Source organism: Carya illinoinensis, chromosome 7 (assembly GCF_018687715.1).
Source record: "Carya illinoinensis cultivar Pawnee chromosome 7, C.illinoinensisPawnee_v1, whole genome shotgun sequence".
Taxonomy (NCBI): domain Eukaryota; kingdom Viridiplantae; phylum Streptophyta; class Magnoliopsida; order Fagales; family Juglandaceae; genus Carya; species Carya illinoinensis.
Window position 1 is genome coordinate 28,568,877 of NC_056758.1, and position 20,394 is coordinate 28,589,270.

At 40.6% G+C, this 20,394-nt stretch overlaps 2 protein-coding genes and 1 non-coding gene across 7 annotated transcripts; all 3 read right to left on the reverse strand.

Annotated features, from left to right (window-relative positions):
• Positions 1-3,458: 3,458 nt before the first annotated feature.
• On the reverse strand, positions 3,459-15,052 carry LOC122316816. 2 transcript variants are annotated; one of them, XM_043133615.1, is made up of 2 exons: positions 14,895-15,052; positions 3,459-3,954 (listed from the first exon to the last, which is right to left on the reverse strand). In XM_043133615.1, exons 1-2 carry the CDS (start codon positions 14,951-14,953, stop codon positions 3,762-3,764), a joined length of 252 nt encoding a protein of 83 aa, XP_042989549.1. In that variant the 5' UTR covers positions 14,954-15,052; the 3' UTR covers positions 3,459-3,761. The 2 variants fall into 2 exon arrangements, with proteins under 2 accessions (XP_042989549.1, XP_042989550.1); XM_043133616.1 differs by having other exon boundaries at positions 3,459-4,024; positions 14,895-15,031.
• A 100-nt stretch (positions 15,053-15,152) lies between these two features.
• On the reverse strand, positions 15,153-15,225 carry TRNAR-ACG. Its single transcript has one exon. It is a non-coding gene; the product is annotated as a tRNA-Arg (tRNA).
• Positions 15,226-15,495: 270 nt separating this feature from the next.
• On the reverse strand, positions 15,496-20,194 carry LOC122317529 (BTB/POZ domain-containing protein At1g03010-like). Of its 4 annotated transcripts, none has more exons than XM_043134658.1 (6): positions 20,064-20,194; positions 19,770-19,894; positions 19,347-19,626; positions 18,105-18,171; positions 16,482-17,678; positions 15,496-16,370 (listed from the first exon to the last, which is right to left on the reverse strand). In XM_043134658.1, the coding sequence occupies exons 3-6, from the start codon at positions 19,436-19,438 to the stop codon at positions 15,828-15,830; spliced, it is 1,899 nt and encodes a 632-aa protein (XP_042990592.1). In that variant the 5' UTR covers positions 19,439-19,626; positions 19,770-19,894; positions 20,064-20,194; the 3' UTR covers positions 15,496-15,827. The 4 variants fall into 4 exon arrangements, with proteins under 4 accessions (XP_042990592.1, XP_042990594.1, XP_042990593.1 ...); XM_043134660.1 differs by having other exon boundaries at positions 19,347-19,638; XM_043134659.1 differs by having other exon boundaries at positions 19,347-19,643.
• Positions 20,195-20,394: the final 200 nt, after the last annotated feature.

Genomic DNA, 20,394 nt, shown 5'->3' on the forward strand with positions numbered 1-20,394 from the left:
TAGAGCTACTGATTATCTAGGGTTCTCCAAACTCGACACGAACTTAGTCTAGAGCTCCTCATGTAATAAGATTAGAGTTGAATATAATTGGATTGGGGTTAATTCATCCCTAATTGGAAACAACGTACTATAGTCACGCGAGTCATTTTGCGGATTCGTTGCTGGACCTGCTCAACCCAGTTAATAGAGTACCATAAGAAAAAGATCCAATTTATGGTCAAGCATCTTTAATATCTTATTGATCTAGTACTGGTTCGATCCGGCCGGCACGATCTATTTACATGTCAAATTTAAAAAGATGGTAAAAATTAGGATGATAACTTGAAAATTTACACGTGATTGTATCTCGATCCCATCTACAAAGAACTAAAAATTAGCTTAGTTGTGCACGTACATGATAATATGCATATATACCGTCTATCTTTTTTCATTAATTTAAATTTTTGAAACAAGTGATAATTTCACATATATATCCCCTAAATTTTCCTTTTAATAAATAATTGAAGTAAACTTCAAAATAATAGGGTGACCCAAATCATTCATCTCAGATTTTATGTTGGCATGAATTTATATATATACATGTATATGTATGTATGTATGCATGCAACTGATCACTGCTTGCCGCGCGCGCTTTGACATTTCTAGCGATCGATAGGAGAATTCTTCATTGGAAGAGGCTGATTTGTCATGTACATGGGAGCACAAACTATTCTGGTCGAAAGAAAACCATAGGACACCATTTTCGTAAATTACAAAAGCTATTAGCTCGAAGCCCCATGCATACGGCCGCAAAGCCAATATTGCCAATTCGAAGCAGCTTGTTGATATAATATATAGAGTTTTGCTACATACAAGTAAAATCGCGTACTAATCTGCGTACCAATACTGATTCTTTCATACTTAAATTTTAAATTAGCATTGCTTTCAATAAAATCTACTTTTTGTCCAATCATAATAGATTGGTGCACATATTAGTGCACAATTGTGCTTGCAACTAGATTTTTTCTAATATATAGGCATTACTATCTTACACAATATTTCCTTGATCGCATGACAGCAAAAGCTAGCTCTTAACCATATATGTTTATGTGTCAAGTATGTATTAGGCTTGCACACCGACCCAACCGAATAAGATTTAGACCCGACCCGACCCAATCCGCAGAAAATGGCACACCAATCCGATCCAATCTGACCCGTAGATTTTCGGGTCAGGTCGAACCCATTGCTCTTCTCTGCTTTGGATCCTTCAGCTTCATTTGCAGACTAAGGGTTTCAACCAGATTTCTCTCTGATTCCATTTCTCACTAGCACTCCGATTCCATCAACCAACCAAACACACCCAAATTTCTCTCTTATTCCATTTCTCACAACCACTCCGATTCCATCAACCAACCAAACACACTCTTGCACCGTCTCCTTGGTGTCCTTTGAGAGAAAACAATGAAAGTCATTTCAGATCGTGCTCAGTTATAGCCATTTCGGGATGAAAGCAATTGGGAGGTTTGGTTTGTAATCTAAAGAACTTACGAAAACTTTCGGATTGAGAGGGTATGACACCATAGAAGCCATTAAAAATGATGTCGAGATCACATTTCTTCAGCTTCATGCCACCGCGAGATTACAACACCCATGAGCACCATTTTTGTATGCTCTTGAAACTCAAATCAAGTAGATGTTGTTTCCGAATCCAGAGAAAATCGAGAGGGGAGTATGGGTGAGGCGACGGAATATTGCGTTTATGGAGAGAGAGAGAGAGAGAGAGAGAGAGAGAGAGAGAGAGAGAGAGAGAGGCTGAAATCATCCAGATGCTCTAACGGTAGCTCTTGATGTCCAGGGCTGTGGCCGAAGTAGGAGATTATGAGCTGAATTCCAGAGATGCTAGGGTTTGAGGATGAGGGAGAATTGGGGACGGTTTCGACAGGTAGGCGGTTTCGATGTGTAATAAACCCGTAAAGGGTTTGACCCACTGAACCCGACTTTAGTCGGTTGGGCCCATATCGGATCTGTCGGATTAATCGGGCCAAGCCCTTTTCTGCACAGGCCTAGTATGTATATATGCAACCTAAGCACCATAAACTACTATGAGAAACATTTGGGTATATTTTCTGTGTAAATTGATCATCAAGAACTCATATTTCATTCACCAGTTCAAGTTGATAAGAAATGTCGACTTTAATCACTTAACCATTACTATAGATGTTTACACCTGGGTTTATATTCCCATGGATGAGTGAGGCCCAACACGTATATTTTTTAACTTAGGTTACATTTGGGTACTGAAATGATCTCAAATATCTTGTGAATAGTAAGGAAAAAGTAATGAAAAATAACAGTGACTAATAATACAAAATAGTAAAAAGTAAGTAAAAAATAATGATAAAATAATAAATAATAGTAGAGTATGCTGAAAATAAGAGTCATAATTAGTTAATGACCACCTGATATTGCCTGCTTCATGTGAAAAAACTGTCATATGTTTGTTTAAGCCCTGACCTTGGGGCACTGTGTCTGCAATTCAAGGAGGACGGAAATGCACGAGACCAGACAGTGGATGCTGACTTGCTAAAAATTAGGGCTCCTAATTTTGTGGAAAATTTTGCGCATTTGCACATGACATGTAGAACCAAAGCAACATCGTCGACAGGTCCAAGGCAGTAGTCCCAAAGACATTGGGCTTCACATTATCTGCAGCTCTTTGCTGACTAAATTCCTCCAGATAATCCAAATAGGCTATAGAAGGCATTAGAAGGGTCCCCGACCGTCTTTCCCATCAGACTCGAGCAAAGTTCTTATGACAGTTTTTTTAAATTGGAAAGCGCTGACTAATCTCGAGGTGCGACATTCGGTAGAGTTTGCCACCTCCTTAGCTCTTTCTGCACTTCTGATAATTCAAAAGAAAATCCTCCAATTCGATAACTCCAAAAGTGTGAATGCGGAGTTTTGAATCCAACATATCCAATTTATATGGCTCACCTCAGGACCACTACACCACCCCTTGGGTTAAGTTCATATGACAGTAGGAGACCATAGCACATCACCTCCAGCTAATTCTATTCTCACCCTTCCTTTCCCTCTAGTTCAAGTGCTATTACTTATTGACTCTTGGTCATGTTTCTGTCATCCTGTCCTGCCTTCATGTTTCAACGGTGCCTGAAAATCAAGGGCCGAGATATTCCCCATTTAAACATCTTTTGAGGATTGTTTTGAACAAAACAAAGAAAAATGATAGAGAAACAGGCAAATCCGTGTTTGGGGCCCTGTATTTGCCCGTACCTGTAAGTTTGTAACCCTACTCACGAAACAAATGCTTGCTTTCGAAACAGGAGCCCTTCAAATCAAACATCTTACTGTAGAACGGTTTATAACATCTGAATGCATAGACATGAACTATACAAGTGACTGACATATTAATGTTGTTGACACATTTAAAATAATTACAAACTGGAATACCATAATCATAATAAATGGTAAAAAAAGGCCTTAATTAATACCATATTTGTCAATATAAAGACAAATATTCAAATACAAAAACTCAGTTGTCAAGAATAACGCAAGAGGCTTTCCTAATCACTCAGAAAAATAAATAAGAACTTCATCCCACATCATAGAATAACAAAGGAAACCAAGAAGAAAATTATTGCACCACCAGGTATTAATAAATGATGCCGTGGTGGGGAAAATATCATGACTTTAAGGAAGCATAGAGAAGCGTTTATATAATCAGTATCCGTGACAAAACATCACACATGTTCCTTACAGCTTCAATAATTGACATAGTCTTTCAAGACCTGGGTTCTCTGCTCTAGCTTTGCATTACTCTGCCAATTCTCAACTGCTTTACGAACTGTAGCATGTGCCTCATGTATTGCTTCAGCAGAGAATTTGTGTTCTATAATTCCCAGTGGTCCGGGCTGCAACACCTTTATCACAATTTCCATCTCTTGCTCAAGCTGCCTGCTCAATAAAAAATACCTCATAAACTGAGCAAAAACTTGAAATTCAAAAGCATGGAATCCTCAAGTACCTAACAAGAAACACATTTGAACATAGAAACAAATCAGAAGCCACTGAAACAGTTGGTAGCAGTAGTTTCTGTCAAAATGGATTACAATTCGATGATCCTTTTTCAGAGGATTTATCCCCCTTATATAGAACATATTTACATATCTATGTATTGTCTAGTTTGAGCGGGAAGAGCCCCTAAAATTACGCCTGAGGATTTAGATTACAGCGCCGTATGTAGCCTCCCTCTATTTAGCAGTGTTGACCAGCCTCCCTCTATTGCAGCGCCGTATGTAGCCTCCCGTATGGACTGTTTGTACGTTGACAGCCCCCCTCAAATTGATGCCCGTAGATCAACAAGCATCAATTTGCTACTTAGAAAGCAATGTCGATGACGAGTGAGAGCCTTGGTGAAAATATCAGCAATTTGGAGTTCAGTAGAAACATGTGGAAGAGTGATAATACGAGCTTCAAATGCTTCACAGATAGAGTGACAATCGACTTCAATATGCTTCGTGCACTCATGATAGACAGGATTGGCCGTGATCTGAATAGCACTCGTATTATCGGCATGTAGAGGTGTGGGATCGGTCTCAGAAAAATCTAGCTCAGCAAGCATACCTCGAAGCCAAATAATTTCAAAACAAGCTAAAGACATCGCTCGGTATTCAGATTCTGTAGATGACTTAGAAACTCGGTCTTGCTTCTTACTTTTCCAAGAGACCAATGCATTACCTAAGAATACACACCAACCAGTGATGGAGCGACGTGTATCCGCACAACCAGCCCAATCAGCATCGCTATAAGCAGCCAGACGAGTCGAGTTGCCGGCTGGGAAGAATAAACCACGAGCAGAAGTGCCATTAACATATCGTATGATCCTACGAACAGCAGCCAAATGAAGATGACGAGGAGTCTGAAGAAACTGACTGACTTGCTGTACAGCAAAAGAAATGTCGGGTCTAGTAATAGTGAGATAAACAAGGCTACCCACCAACTTTCGATATAAACTGGGATCAGAAAGTAAGTCACCCTCTTCTTTGCGAAGCTTGACATTTAATTCCATAGGAGTATCCACAGAAGTAGCCTCCTGTAGACCAGCTGTAGCCACCAAGTCACTAGCATACTTATGTTGATTGAGTGAAATACCAGAGGGACTACGATGCACCTCAAGACCAAGAAAATATGTGAGAGATCCAAGATCCTTCATATGAAAGGACTCTAAGAGATGAGTCTTGAGCTGGCCAAGTAAGACAGAATCGGAACCAGTGATCACAATATCATCAACATAGACTAAAAGAACAACAATACCCATGTCTGATTTCCGAAGAAACAATGAAGTATCATACTTGCTCTGCTTGAATGAAAATTATAATAAAGTTGTGCGGAATTTATCAAACCAAGCCCTCGGAGCCTGTTTGAGACCATAAAGAGAGCGACAAAGCTTACACACATGTGAAGTTGGAGAGCTGAACAATCCCGGGGGTAGCTTCATATAAATACACTCTTTAAGATCTCCGTGAAGGAAAGCATTCTTAACATTCATCTGATGTAGTGGCCAATCACTGGAAGCAGCAAGAGCTAGAATCATACGAACAGTAGTCATTTTAGCCACAGGAGCAAAGGTCTCTTCATAATTGACACCATATTCTTGATTATTCCCTAGTGCAACAAGCCGAGCTTTGTAACGATCTAAACTTCCATCAGATTGGATTTTGACTGAATAAACCCATTTGCAACCCAGAGGAACAATGGTGGGAGGACATGGCTCAATGTCCCAGGTGTGGTTGGCCTCTAAAGCGTCAATTTCTTCCTGCATAGCTTGTCGCCAACAATCATGCTTGACAGCTTGTGAGTAGCATGTGGGAATATCAAAATTGGATAATGTAGTAGTAAGAGCAGAGGCAAACCACCCATACCTATCCGGAGGTACTGATACTCGAGAAGAGCGACGTACCAAGTGCTCTGAAGGTGCTGCAACTAATTGATCCTGGAACATGGTAGGATCAGATATTGGTTGAGCCACCGGAAGAGACTGTGAGTGGGAGCGTCTTGTATACACAATACCTGGTTTAAAACGGGAGCTGACTGGATGAAGATCTGAGAACTGCTGTTCAAAAGATGGGAGGACCACAGTAGAGGAAGAAGGTATAGAAGACACAGGAAAGAAATGTTGATTTTCAAAGAAAATAACATTCCGAGAAATGCGCATACGATGTAAAGTGGGATCATAGCAAACAAATCCCTTTTGACACACATTATATCCCAAGAATGCACATCTAACAGATTGAGCAGATAATTTATGTCGCTCATGAGGAGGTAAATGGACAAAACATACACAACCAAAGATACAAAGATTATCATAACTAGGTTGTTTAGCAAACAAGCGAAAATATGGAGACTCCATGTGTAAGACTTGGGAAGGTAAACGATTAATCAAGTGAGTAGCAGTTTTCAGAGCCTCGACCCAGAACATGGATGGAACAAATGATTCTAACAAGAGTGTACGTACCATATCAAGAAGATGACGATTTTTGCGTTCGGCTACTCCATTTTGTTGGGGAGTAGCAGGACATGAACGTTGATGAATAATACCTTTAGAAGCCAAGAATGCTTGAAACTCAGTAGATAAATATTCACCACCAGAATCTGTGCGTAATGTTTTAATAGTCGCAGAGAATTGATTGTCAATATACGCAAAAAACTCGGTGAAAGTACGAAAAACCTCAGATTTAGAGCGAAGAAAATAAACCCAAGTGAATCTGCTATAATCATCAATGAAAGTCACATAATATTTAAATTTTTCACGTGAACTAACCGGGGAAGGTCCCCAGACATCACTATGGATAAGATCAAAGCAGTGAGAAGCTCTACTAGCGTGTAACGGAAATGGAAGAATTTTACTTTTACCAAGTTTACAAGAATCACATTGAAGAGATAAAGAAGAACGTTCTTCGTTATCAAGAAAACCCGAGTGCAATACATGAGATAAAATCTGAGCATTGGGATGACCTAAACGACGATGCCACATCATACTCAGAGTTGGAACATTATGACAAGTAAAGGACTTAATAGACGAAACTGAAGAAAGTAGTGGAACAGGTAAAAAGAGTGGAAATAAACGCCCCACTTTAGGTCCCTTCGCGATCGGCTTCCCCATTACCTGGTCCTGCACAACACATCCATCACCAGAAAAGTGAACAGCACAGTTGTTATCAACTAATTGACCAACAGAAATAAGATTTGTGGAAAGTTGAGGAGCAAGAAACACATCAGTAAATTGAGGAGAGGCATCTCCGATAGCAGCTATTGGCAAGGCACTACCATTGGCAGTCTGAATGGCAGATTGACCAGCATAGGGCCGAACATGACATAGAGCAGTAGGAGTATTCGTCATATGATTAGAAGCACCCGAGTCTACATACCAGAGTTTAGTTGTATTTTTACCTTGAAACCCCATTGCAGATAATGCCGAAATCAGCATTTGTTGCACCATTTCTGGTGTACAGTAATTTGTTGCAGGAGGTGCAAGATCGGAGGAAGCACCTGAGGAAGAGCCATGTGCTACAGAAGTTTGAAATGCTTGAGCCTGACGATTCTGGGGACGTATACGACAGTCTTTGATAATGTGACCCTTCTTCTTGCAATAAGAACAGTATTTCTTAGGACAATTAGCAGCAATATGCCCGTATTCCTTGTGATGACCCGCTTTTAAGTGTATTTTCGCTTAAATGGTCGTTTTTATTTTAATTAATATATTAGTTTATTATTTTAATTTATTTGCGTTTTAAAATTGATTTTTGATTTAATTTAATTTATTTGAGGTTGTGTTTTATTTCTTTAAGTTGTTTTGTGGTTTTAATCTTTTTGGCGGTTTGTTTCGTTTTCCCGGAGTGAGGATTGGACCTCATCTCTTTTCACATCTTTTTTCCTTTTTTCTCTTTTTCCTTTTTTCTTTTTCCCTTCTTTTCCTTTTTCCTTCTTTTTCTTTTTTTTTTTCTTTCTTTTTTTCTTTTCTCTTCCTCTCTCCCGCGTTCGGACCCCCCCCGTGCTCTCTCTCTCTCCTCCCTCTCCCCCGCGCCGGCTCTCTCTCTCTTCCAGCCCATCGTCGTCCGGCCACCAACCGGACCCCCACCGGTCCCAAAAGTTCCCCCTCCCTCCGGCGCACCACCCCTCCGAAAGCCACCCCCAACCGGCCGGCCATTTGGCCGGAAAAAGCCCAACAAGGCCGCACGGATTTCACTCCGATCCGCCGCCGTCGCTCCACCTCCGACCACCATTTCTTCACCACTTCATCACCGACTCCTTGCCGTCCTAACCCACCCATTTCCGGCCTCCAACGACCACCGGAACAGCTCCTACGAGCTTGTTTTCTGATTTGCTATTTTCGGCCATTTCCGGCGATTCCGCCGCCACCCACGGCCGTCCGTCGCTTCCAATAGCTTCACAACCATCCCTAGACCATTCCCTATCAATCTCGTGTCCTAGTTTGTCCCCGTTCAAAAGTGGGTTTTTCAGACCCACGGCCACAGTGAATTCACTATGACGTTGCTGTTTTTCCGTCGTTTGCAACGCCGCTTGTTTTCTAAAATTGCCGTATAGCGCTGTAAGTATTTTCCAAACCCTATTTTCAGATTTTAATATATATTGCTCATTCAATTATTTACTGTTGTTGGTTGTTGATTCCAGACTGAATCCGAGGAGTTTCGGGGGTCGGATGGATGGAGGACGGAGTTGTCTGTTTAATTGATTTATGTTGGTTGGTTATTTTATTATGCATTGATTTGGCATTTCATGGTGCATGCATGTGTGTTTTTGTTCACGTGTGAAAAGCCTGTGTATTGGCGTGAGTGGTTTTACGGGTGCGTGTGTATCACGAGCCCAAGCCGGGATGGGTTATTATCTCGGTGGAGCTCCTCTGGTCACTCGGGAGCGGAATAAACTGAGTGATGTCCCCTGAGTTGTCGAGAAAGATGACGGGAGCGGGGCTAGGGGATGTTTGGCTACGAACGCGCCGGGCGCGGAACCGGGCATCGCCCTACTCACCGACTCCGTGGCCCTTCGCTGGCGAGGGCTAGAGGATGCTTGGCTACGCACGCGCGGGGCGCGGAACTGGGCATCGCTCGTTAGGTGTCACATGCGTGGTGGTACTCTACGGTGTGACACTGGAGCCAGGGTGTGCGGATGACCCCTAGGGGAGGTCATGGTGCATACGGTTAAAATTGGATAATGGTTTATGAGGCCAAATGGGACTTTTGGCGTGGGCCAGATGGACTTCTGGCGAGATATTGGGCCGGATGGACTTCCGGCGAGATATTGGGCCAAATGGACTTTTGGCGGCCAAATGTGACTTTTGGCGTGTTTTTCGGAAAGGATATGTTTTGGGCCAAACGGGTTTTTGGCGTGTGTGGAAAACTTGGGTTTTATGGGCTTTGTGCATTGGGCATGGTTCATGCATCTTGTATGAGTTTTATGTGTTTCTATCTGGTAGTGTTTGGGGTTTTACTTACCTGCGGTACCATTCGTGGTTCCGTAGCTTTTGGTGCAGAGTTAGAGGACGAAGAGGAGGAGGCTGAGCCCGAGGATGCGGCTCCGCTGGGTTGCTGATGCTATCTTTTTATTTGTTTAAAACTGTATTCGTGTTTTGTAATATTTATCTATGTACGTTTTAAACAGCTTGTATTACGTTAAGAAAAATTCTGGTACTTAGTTATGACTTTCTTTATCCGCTGCGTGTTTCTCTGTACACATCTGTTGCCTTGCACACACTCGGCACCCGTCGATGGGACGGTGACCCGGGTTGTCACCATCCGGACGTCTCAATTTTCCCGTGTTCGGGCGTGGGGATTTGGGGGCGTCACATTCCTTGCAGCAGAAACACTGTAAGGTGCGAGAATGAACAGGCGGTCCTCGTCGTTGAGCAGCATAAGCCATAGGAGGGAACCCTGAACTTCCATGAGAGTGTTCCAGAGAAGCTTGAGTACTGAGCTTTTGTTCTTCACGAAGTAACTCACCAAAGCAAACATCAAGAGAAGGAACAGGCGAGCGATTCAGCAGAGAAGATCGAACAGATTCATACTCGGGGCGAAGTTTCATAAGAAACTGATCACGGCGACGAGTCTCGTGAAGACTTTGAATAGTGGAAAGAGAGGTAACAAGAACATCCGCAGTAATCAAATCAGAATATTCGTTCCAAAGAGTCAGAAAGGCCGAATAATAGTCTTGAATGGAACGACTGTCATGAGAAAACAAGGCAATCGTATGCTCTAACTGAAAACGACGAGCACCATTATCTTGATGATAGACTTTCTTTAAGTAAGTCCACATGAATTGAGCGGTACGATGAGGCCGTAAGTGGGTGATAATATGTGGCTCAACTGAGCCAAGAAGCCAAGACATAATTCGAGCATCAAGCACATCCCAATCCTTGGATTTATCAAGATTAGATGCACAATCAGTGCCATCAATATGCCCCCAAAGATCTTTTCCTTTAAGAAAAAGTTCAAACTGAAACGCCCACGTAGAATAATTATTTCCCGAAAACTTAGTACATACAGGTACGGAGTCCATGTTAAAAAAACAAAATCCGAGAAGAAGATTAAATGGAACCCGAGATAAGACTAATAAATTATATCCCACGGCAAACCCCAAAAAAAATAAAGTTTAACTTTTAAAAGGTACGGTTAAAAGGCTAAGAAACTAGAAAGTTGAAATAAAGTAATTGTGGCCGACCAAAAATATTGGGTTTGACCGAGAATATTGGGTTTGACCGAGAGTTTATTACCTGAACCTAAAGAACCAGGTTTCTTTGCGAAAAAAAATAAACAATCGAAGAGACCGAGATGTGACAATTATTTGCTGCAAGCTGGATAAGACCGAGACACTTGACTGAAAAAGTGAGTGAGCACTCCGAGACCCAACACGTGACTGAGAAATAAAGACCAAAGACTGAGACCCAACACGTGAAAGTGAGCTGAGACCGAAAGTGAGTTAGACCAACCGAAAGTGAGCACGGCAAAATTCAAGCCACGTGAAAGTGAGTTAGCGAAAAGAAAAGACCCAACACTGACTGAGACCGAAAATAAAAGACCCAACGCCAACACACAAAACCGAGAGGAGAGGAGGGTGCCGAAAATAATGGTGCCGAGAACTTGCCTGAGAACCTGTTGAGATGAGGGTGCCGAAAGATACAGAACAGAACCGGGAACTGGATTTCTGAAGAGGTGCTGAAAAAAAAAATTCTGAAGAGCTTCAGTTTCTGAAGAGCTGGATTTCGAAATTTTCTGAAGAGCTGGATTTCGGAAGAGGTGCTGAAAAGAAAGTCTGAAGAGCTTCAGCGGTAGCTCGGTGAGAATTTCTGTAAAAAAAAATTTCTGTAGGACCACAACAATAGAGATAGACCTAAACAAAAAAAAATTTCAAGGAAGGTCTGATACCATGTCAAAATGGATTACAATTCGATGATCCTTTTTCAGAGGATTTATCCCCCTTATATAGAACATATTTACATATCTATGTATTGTCTAGTTTGAGCGGGAAGAGCCCCTAAAATTACGCCTGAGGATTTAGATTACAACGCCGTATGTAGCCTCCCTCTATTTAGCAGTGTTGACCAGCCTCTCTCTATTGCAGCGCCGTATGTAGCCTCCCGTATGGACTGTTTGTACGTTGACAGTTTCAAACAAGAGCATCTTGCAGAACTAGAATCCTTAATGCTGAACCCAAATTTATAAAGTGATCCTACATTGGGGGCTGGATCTGTTAGACATAATATCAGTCAAGAATTTGATTTGATATTATCCTAATCAATTGGTTGTTTTTCATAATTATGATCAAGTGATCTGAATTTTATAGTTATCAAATCAAGAGATTTTATTTTCATAATGATTAGAATATTTACTTTATCTCATAAAGAGAAACCCTACACTTTGTATTCAAACACACTTGAGAACTAGAAAGATGTAGCCCTTAAAGTCACTCCCTCTTCTCCCTTAAAGTCTCTCTTCCCTATAAATAGAGACCTAAGCTTTTTATTCAAACACACTTGAGAATTAGAAAGATGAAGCCCTTAAGTCTCTCTCTTCTTATACTATAAAGTCTCTCTCCCTCCGCTCTTCTCCATCTCCTTTTCTATTAATTTCAATTGTGTTTAGATACAAAGCGTATATCCCTATTTATAGGAAAATTATATGAAAAAATTACATGGAAATGAGATAAGGTAAATATTCTGATCACTATTTATTTATTTTATTGGCACCAAGTGTCCGAGAATAAAGTCACGACTTATCCCAAGGGTGCACAGACCCCTAGGCAAGAAATTTTTTGCAAGTTCACCTTGGGTAATTCAAGGGAAGTTCCCCTAATCCGATGAACCCTACAAATTGTTTGCACCCAAAAGGATTTGAACCTTAGACCTGGAGGGAGCATACCAACAAGACCAAGGCCTTTACCCACCCATATGGGCTTTCTGATCATTATGAAAATCAAATCTCTTGATTGGATAACTATAAAATCAAATTATTTGATTTAATAATTATGAAAATCAAATCACTTGATTAAGATTATATCAAATCAAATTCTTGTGGGGAGGTTTAGGGGAGGAAGCAAAGTTTCATTTGGTTAACTAGGATAAGATTTGTACTCCTTTGTCATGTGGTGGGTTGGGGTTTAGAAAGCTGAGTATCTTTAATGAAAAAGCATTACTTGGGAAGTGGTTATGGATGTATCATCAGGATTACAAATGGGCCGTGATTGATTCAAAATATGGGAGTGCCTGAAGGGATGGAGTTATAATGAGATAAGAGGTACTCATGTGTGGGGGTGTGGAAACGTACTAGGAGTGATTGGGATGATTTTGTAAAACAGGTTTTTTTTGTGGTTGGTGATGGTTCCAGACTTCATTTTTGGCATGATCCATGGTGGTAGGGTTCTTAGTGCTGAATTTCCAGATCTGTTTCATATTTCTCTATATATGGATGCTTTGGTGGCTAAGATTTTGGACACTTCTAGTGGTTCATCCTGCTGGGGGCATTTTCGCCAGGAAGACCGGCCCAAACCAAGCACTAGGAAGCCCCCCCCCCCCCCCCCGCACCCCCCGAGGGGGGCCCAGAAGGCCCTAAAAGCCTGACCCAGGCCCGCAAAGTCCCTCATTGGCCCAAAAAAGACCCGCGTAAGTGGGGCATGACTGTCCGGATTAGAATGAGACGTTACACAAAAAGCGCAGGAGGCCAAACTAGCGGAAAGGAAAGGAAACACGCCAGAGAGAAGAGAGGGGACTCCAAAGCAGCACCAGGAGATCACGCCGCATTAAATTGCTTCACCAAACAATCACACCACATTAAAGACAGCATGGCGAAGAGGGCTCCGAGAGAATATCCCTTCCCCCCAGGTCTTAGGGTATGGCCTTCTAACCCTTAAGGCTGGGTATACAAGGACCCCTGGCCTTCAGGTAAAGGGATCGAATCCTTCCAACTAAGCATTGTTTACTAGCTATATTTCTTGTCTCACGAAACACTAAAGGATTATTACTGACTTAGGCATCGGAAGTTTCCCGGGCCGTCCTAGGGCCGCCCTTTGCAATCTTTTCTTTGAAATCATAGGCCCAAGAAACCGAAGATCCGAACGGCTGAGAACCTGGCCCTTATGTGTACAAAACACACCGTCAACACATCCCATTAAAATGTTCAATTTTCTAGAGTCGTTAATGACTGGGAAATAGAGGCTGTTTCTAAATTGTTTGGCTTATTGTATGCTACACAGCTTGGGCGGGATGAGAGTGATAGGATGGTCTAGAAGCACACTGGTAGTCTGGTAACAAGAAGTTTTCAGTTCTTTCTTTGTACAAGTTGCTGTCTAGGCAGAATGGAGTACACTCCTTTCCTTGGAAGAGTATTTGGAAGAGTAAGGTGCCTTCAAAGGTTGAGTTCTTTGAGTGGTCTGCTTCTTTAGGGAAGATTTTGACTTTGGACAATCACAAGAAGTGTGGCTTAATTGTTTTGGATTGATGCTTCTTATGTAAGAATGTTGGTGAATCGGTGGATCATTTATTATTACATTGTGAGGTGACTAGGGTGTTTAATAGAAGTGGAATGGCTTGGGTGATGCCTAGCAGGGTGGTGGTGGTGGATCTCTTTGCTTGCTAATCTTCATCACTCCGTAATCAGAAAATAAGGTAGTCCTAAATGCGAGAGGGACAGATTTTCTTGGTCATAACTAAAACACATAACAAAAATACAGTAGCATTCTGAGCATTCACAAAGTTTCAACTCGTCATTAGAACACCAAATTCTCAAATATTTGCATCCAACAAAATAGGGCACTCTTTCTTTCTCTATATACATTTGCTGAATGCAATTAATCAGGCAGCAGCAAGATACAATGACAACAAAATCTTAAGCCCCCAGATAATATGCAAGAGGTTTCAGATATTTAAAGATATTTAAGCGATTGTAATTTGCGTTCGAATGTCTTTCTCTCCCCCTGTTTGGACATGGATCAGCAGAAACTAGAACTCTCTATCGATATTACACCAAATAAGTATATGAATTAATCTCTATGTTAAAAAATAAATATGCAGACTCCAATCCGTCTATGATTAAATTGTTCCTACAGCGATTTGGCCTACCGGTACCAGGAATTAGCGAACAAACAGCTTCAATTACTGATAAAGAAAGGAGCTTTGCTCCCTTAATATAAAAAATTAAAATTAAAAAAAAAAAAAGAAGAAGAAGTTAACTTATCCAAAAAGCTATAATAGGAAAAAATTAGAAGGGTATTCTCCGGTTCCCAAAAGATGAGAAAGAAATGGAATAAAAACAATGTCACGCTTTGAAATTTTGATTTTTTCCTTTCCTACATTTTTGTCTCCGCAACCAAACAGAGATCGTCAGTACCTGAAGAGCCCGGAGAATGGCAAAGACTTCCCGAGACGAGAGAAAGATAACGGTGGCATGTCCACCGGAAAGGGAACGAGCCTTCTCCTAGAATGTTTTGATAAATTTCGAAAATCCCACCGAGTAGTCGCGTGAGACGATCGTGCCCTTGCCGCTTCTCGCTGGCTTAACTAGCGAGACCGCCCTCAGAGACGACGCCGTTTAATGAGACAATAAAAAACGTAGCGTTTTACTGTTTCATTGGAATTTGTCAAAAAACGACTCCACTGGGGATCGAACCCAGAATCTCTGGTTCCGTAGACCAGCGCCTTATCCATTGGGCCATGGAGTCGCTATGTTACAAAGCCAAAATTTTTTATTTTTAATAACTAATAATTAGTATATTTATTTAAACCCATTTTCTCATATTGCGAAAAATTACAGTTTATCAGTTTGTTATTAGTCCGCAGTGAAGGATAATTCTACGCTGATTATATGAATATATTGTTTTCATATGGCTTGTTTTTGCTACAAATAGAACACTATGTCCTGTGGAAACGTGGGTTTTATGAAATCCATCGAGCCAATATAAGATGAGTGCATCTTTGGTTTGGATACAGTGTAAGTAGAATGGAGAGTAATAATATATCATGAGTATCATCTGCTACAACTCTTTTTCCCCTCAAAAATAAAACAACTAAAACATGAAAATTTTGGTGCTTTTTTTTTTCCAAAATTCTATTTCAATATTTGAAAGATTCTCACACATCCGGGCATACCTCTTGCATACAATGTTGATTTGAGTTCCTGCCTCCAAAGCCCCATGGAGAAATCACTGAACACAGTAACCCAATATCAACAACACTCAGAAGCTATTGATCTGACATTAGGCACAATCACACTACATATAACTACTATACACTCCTGCTTTTATTATTTTACACATTTACAGAGTCATGAAACTGAGTGACGCCTTCTCTTCTGAAATGGAAATCGACTCTCTGAGTTAGCCTTACCTCCTCCTACGGGCTTCATCCCATTAATCCGAAACAGGGAATTCAGCTTGCTTAGTTTTTTGGTGAATGACTTGAATAATTTATTTGCAGGATGGGACTTGACAAGCTCTTGTTTCATAGATACGTGATCTTTCTCCAAGTCTGTTAGCCTCATTCTCATTCTTGCAACTTCAAGCTTCAGCTCTCGGTTCTCTCTTCTCACTGATGCATAGTTATCCCTCGGAGAGATGGCTCCACTTCCTGCACCACTGCCTGAACGTTGAGGGAATTGACCATTGATTGTACCAAAGAAGAATTGGTTGTGGCCACCATTCATGGCATTGCGAAGCCTGATTTGTTCAAAGTATAGGACTTGAACTGCCATCTGCACGGGTAGCCTTTCGTTTTGTGCTGCATGACTGCAAGCTTCTTGGGATAGTTTCTGGCTGTCGATTGTTTTACAAAGTCGGTAGCGTTCAGAGTCCTTGATATTTGGATGAACCTGTAATTAGAAGCACAAGCTGGAGCTCGATCACAACTTTGAAAAGAAAGATCAAAATGATTATGTAGTGTGCAGTTTAATTAATTATGAGGGATAGAGTGAGTGGCTCACTTTGAGGAAGATATCCACAGCTCTGTACAATCCATCGCTAACCGTACGAGCATGGTCTGGAAGTAATTCTGCTAGTGCTATGAATTTTGATGTCATCAAGTTGGGGTCTAGTGCAACTTCTGCAAGATAATTGTCCAATAACTTTGATACCTTCAGAATTGAACTTTGTTTTGGAGATCCAGGGCTATCAAAATCATAGACCATTTCACTTTCATCCCTCAAGTGATTATCTTCATCGTCATCTTCATCCAAGTTCAGAAAAATGGAGAATATCCTCAAGATTGATTCTGTATCATAAAGTGTGCTGTGGTTGTTTCCATGTGAATTCGCAGGAATTAAGATGTCTTCAAGAATTGCCTGGTCCAGTTGCAGACCAATTCGCCTCTCCAGATCTGATCTGCAAGAAGTAGATGCTGATGCTGCAATTGCTGTTTTCAGCAAACTTGAAAGAAATGCCATTGGAACTGGACTCTTTCTTGATTGGGTTGGTAGTAAGCTAACTATTGTTTCAACAATGACTCTTTGCTTCTTCTGCAGTTCCAAATCCAAGAGGATTCCTTTGACCAGGTGGGGCTCCTTGGCAACAAGCCCTTGAAGAGAATTATGGGCATAGTTTATCAAAATTTTGCAAATCAGATCCTGTTTTAGACCCTTGGATTTTACAGCAGACAGAACCCTTTGGAAGAAATCAAGATTAAGCACTGTGAGTGATTTTCCCCACCAGTCTGCAGGTGTTTCTGTTTCTATGCTTGGGACCGTTTTCACAGGGAAGTTATGGTCTAGTTTTAATAACCCAGACGTGAGCTGCTCTTTGCATGCATTATTGGCAATTGCATTGATAAGTCTGCTAACCAGGTTGATCTCTTCGGATATGGGCAGTAGGCTTTCACAACGATGAAGAACAGATATTGAGCTTGATATATTCGGGAGCACTATCTCCTTTAGATATGCTTCAGCTAGACTTTCTATATTTTTCTCTGCAAAATCCTCTGTCATTTCCAGGAAATGAGCTGTACAGCATAGCATAGCTACGTTTGAGAGTGTAATTTCAACATTTACTCCATAACAAAACTTTGCAGCTAGCTCAAATGCCTCTGGTCCACCAGGAACAACAGGGAGATTTATGCGTGAAACTTTTGAATCTTTTGCTTCGAGCAACAGTTTCCGAATTCTTCCACTCTTAGAAACTAGAGGGAACTGCAAAAGAACCATGATCATTTTGACTTAAGCTTCTGGTGAAGTTCTCTTTTCCTCTTCGATTCTCACCTCAATCTCCTTAATATTACATTAACAATCACTTTTTATGAAAATTCTTCAGACTATCAAGCATTGTTTGTAGTTTCATTACCAGCAGCTAAGTATGTTCTCGAAGAGAAATTTTTATTGTGAAACTTGAGCTAGAAACTATCCCAGACGGCACTGACAGAGAGATTTATGATTTGATATTATATTTTAGGATTTCATAGAGTGAAGTTTTTTTAAGTTTTAATGACAATGTGCAAACAAGTTAAATTTACAATCAATTACTGGACACAACCCAAATTTTCAAGGAAAGAAAATTTGCAGCTCAAAAGTTGGAATAAGAAAAATAACAATTAGAAGTCAAGTACTTGATAGTCTTACCTTATGCAGGGCAAAGCTTGAGGCTCCTACTTCGACAGTAAGATCACTAGAAACATCAGATATTGGCCTGAAAGAGAAAGAATTGCATGAATTAGATAGCAGAGAGATGAAAAAATTTCGAAGAAAGAAACTCTTGGACGCATACATGTTCATTAATGTCAATATTTTAGAAGCCTTGCAGTGGCTTCGTCAAAACTTGCCTCGCCATGTGCTCAGTGTAAATACCTTAAAATCTTAAACCTAAGGAGGACAGTACTGTTATATCCATCATTAGTATTTGGTTTGATTCGGATGGCCCAGATTGGAAAATTAAGGGAATATAACATACACGAGGAGTGGGACTGGACAAGCAGTATTCTAGGCAATATGAGTAGATTCTCAAACGGTAAAAATAGTTGAACTGAAAAATGAAGAAATCTTTGTGGTTTTACAAACCAATTTGGGAAATTTTACTGAGTTGCAGAGATAGAATATCAGTCATATGGGTCCCTCCGGATTAAATTGATAACTACCTATGCTTGTTCTCTTCTGTGTATATTAAGCTAGAAGGTTTGTCACACTCGATGATCAAATGTACTACCTGTCCGTACTTTGTCTGTGGACCTATGGATAGTAAATACGCATAAATTATTGCCCGGCAAACATTAATTGCAGTTCACAATCTCGAGGGCTGCAGCAAGGAATATGGTCCCTTTATCAGATCAACCTCGTGCTGATGTCGTATAAGGTTTTCGAGGCCATGGTCACGGTTGATCCGTCGTAGTCATGCATTCTGTTTTTGTGATGTAGCATGAGACATGAGGTACAGTTTTCTTCCATAAATTTTGGCAGCTTTGGAAAACAGAAGGAATGCCCCCAAAATCCTCTAAAAATGTCGGTTTTTAGTACAAGATGTAGAAAAGGAGAAGCGCATGATGAAAACCTGATAGAATGCAAAGTAGCTCTAATTGCTGCAATGTTTGACCCCAGAATGTCGTTGAATGTGATCAGATCTACTTTTAGTGAGAAAATGACGATTCATCTTAAATCTTAACATGTATTGACAGTTTTGAGTAAACAAAACGACAAATTCCATAACATGTTTGGTTTTTGCTTTTCTTCTAGGCTTTGCATTACTCCTATACAAATTTGTCATAATATCTACTTACTGTTGGGGAAACGTTGCACAAAATGAAGCCAAACCACAAGGAGGAGAAGATGAAAGAGAAATAACATGTCAAGAGTCGAGGAGGAGGAGATTACCATTCAGCAGCATGCCTTATACTGGAACTTGGACGAAACGACCTCTTCCCTGACATGCTTGGCTTCAAATCACCAACAGTAACGACACCCATGTCTACAAAAATAAAAACTGGCGATTTAACCTTAAAATTCCCACTGATAGCTCCGCACAACTCCCAAATAATTGCCTCTTTCAAGAATATAACTGCTTCAGCTCCTAACAAACTCTGTCGTTCCAGTCACAAACCAAAAACTGGGAATATAGTTTCTTTAAGGACCCCCCCTCTCCCACCTTCTCTGTCTGTAAAGAAAGCTGCACTGAGGTTAAAGTCACAGGAAATCATGCTGGATCAAGGGGTGGTGATGACTTTAAAACATACCTTAATGAGTGTTTATAATGTGCTTAATCTAAAGTCAAGATTAAAAAAATGCAGGTGTGCTTACACTTTTCGGTGAAAGGTAGGGTGGGAGTGACCTCCTTTTAGATGGTTTTTGTTAAGAGAAATTGCAGGAATCCTGAAGGGTTGCAATGCTTTTGGGTGCTATAATCATGGCTAGTTAAAGCCACCCTATAAAAAAGAAAACAAAAAAGATTAGCTTTAAATTAAGTCTGGATTATGTGTAAAGCTAAACTAAAGTGGGAAACTAAAGAGAATGAGTTGGATTAGATGCCCCAATGGAAACCACTGTGCATCCATCCAACTTAAAAACCAAAAACCAAATTGATTTAACCAGTACTGTCTCAACGCCTGTGATCTTTGGACATTTCTGTGCCGTGAAAGAGGAAGAGGATGCGGGTTTTAATTTATTTTAAGAATGCAGACCAAGCATATATATATATATATATATTGGTCAAACTAAGGGGCTAACAATATATAGACGTGTGACGCACGCACGTAGGGTGAGGACTGTTGAAGTGATGGTAGCCTAAATAATTTCATCTCTTCAAAAACATTATTCTCGAGGGGGTGATATAACTAAACTATTAATACTCACGGTAGGTATGTATATATTTTGAGTAATGCTGATTAAATTTTTATAGTGCGTAAATATTGTGTAATTATTTTTA

What these genes read in the sequence shown, in the direction of transcription:
- LOC122316816 (XM_043133615.1), bottom strand. Translation starts at nt 14,953, where the DNA reads ATGCCACCGTTATCTTTCTCTCGTCTCGGGAAGTCTTTGCCATTCTCC. An exon ending in CCATTCTCCGGGCTCTTCAG is followed by an intron (nt 3,955 to 14,894) that starts GTACTGACGATC and finishes TTTATTGAGCAG; the next exon opens with GCAGCTTGAGCAAGAGATGG.
- LOC122317529 (XM_043134658.1), bottom strand. Translation starts at nt 19,438, where the DNA reads ATGGGTGTCGTTACTGTTGGTGATTTGAAGCCAAGCATGTCAGGGAAG. An exon ending in ATAAGGCATGCTGCTGAATG is followed by an intron (nt 18,172 to 19,346) that starts GTAATCTCCTCC and finishes TTTCTCTTTCAG; the next exon opens with GCCAATATCTGATGTTTCTA. An exon ending in CAAGCTTTGCCCTGCATAAG is followed by an intron (nt 17,679 to 18,104) that starts GTAAGACTATCA and finishes GTTCTTTTGCAG; the next exon opens with TTCCCTCTAGTTTCTAAGAG.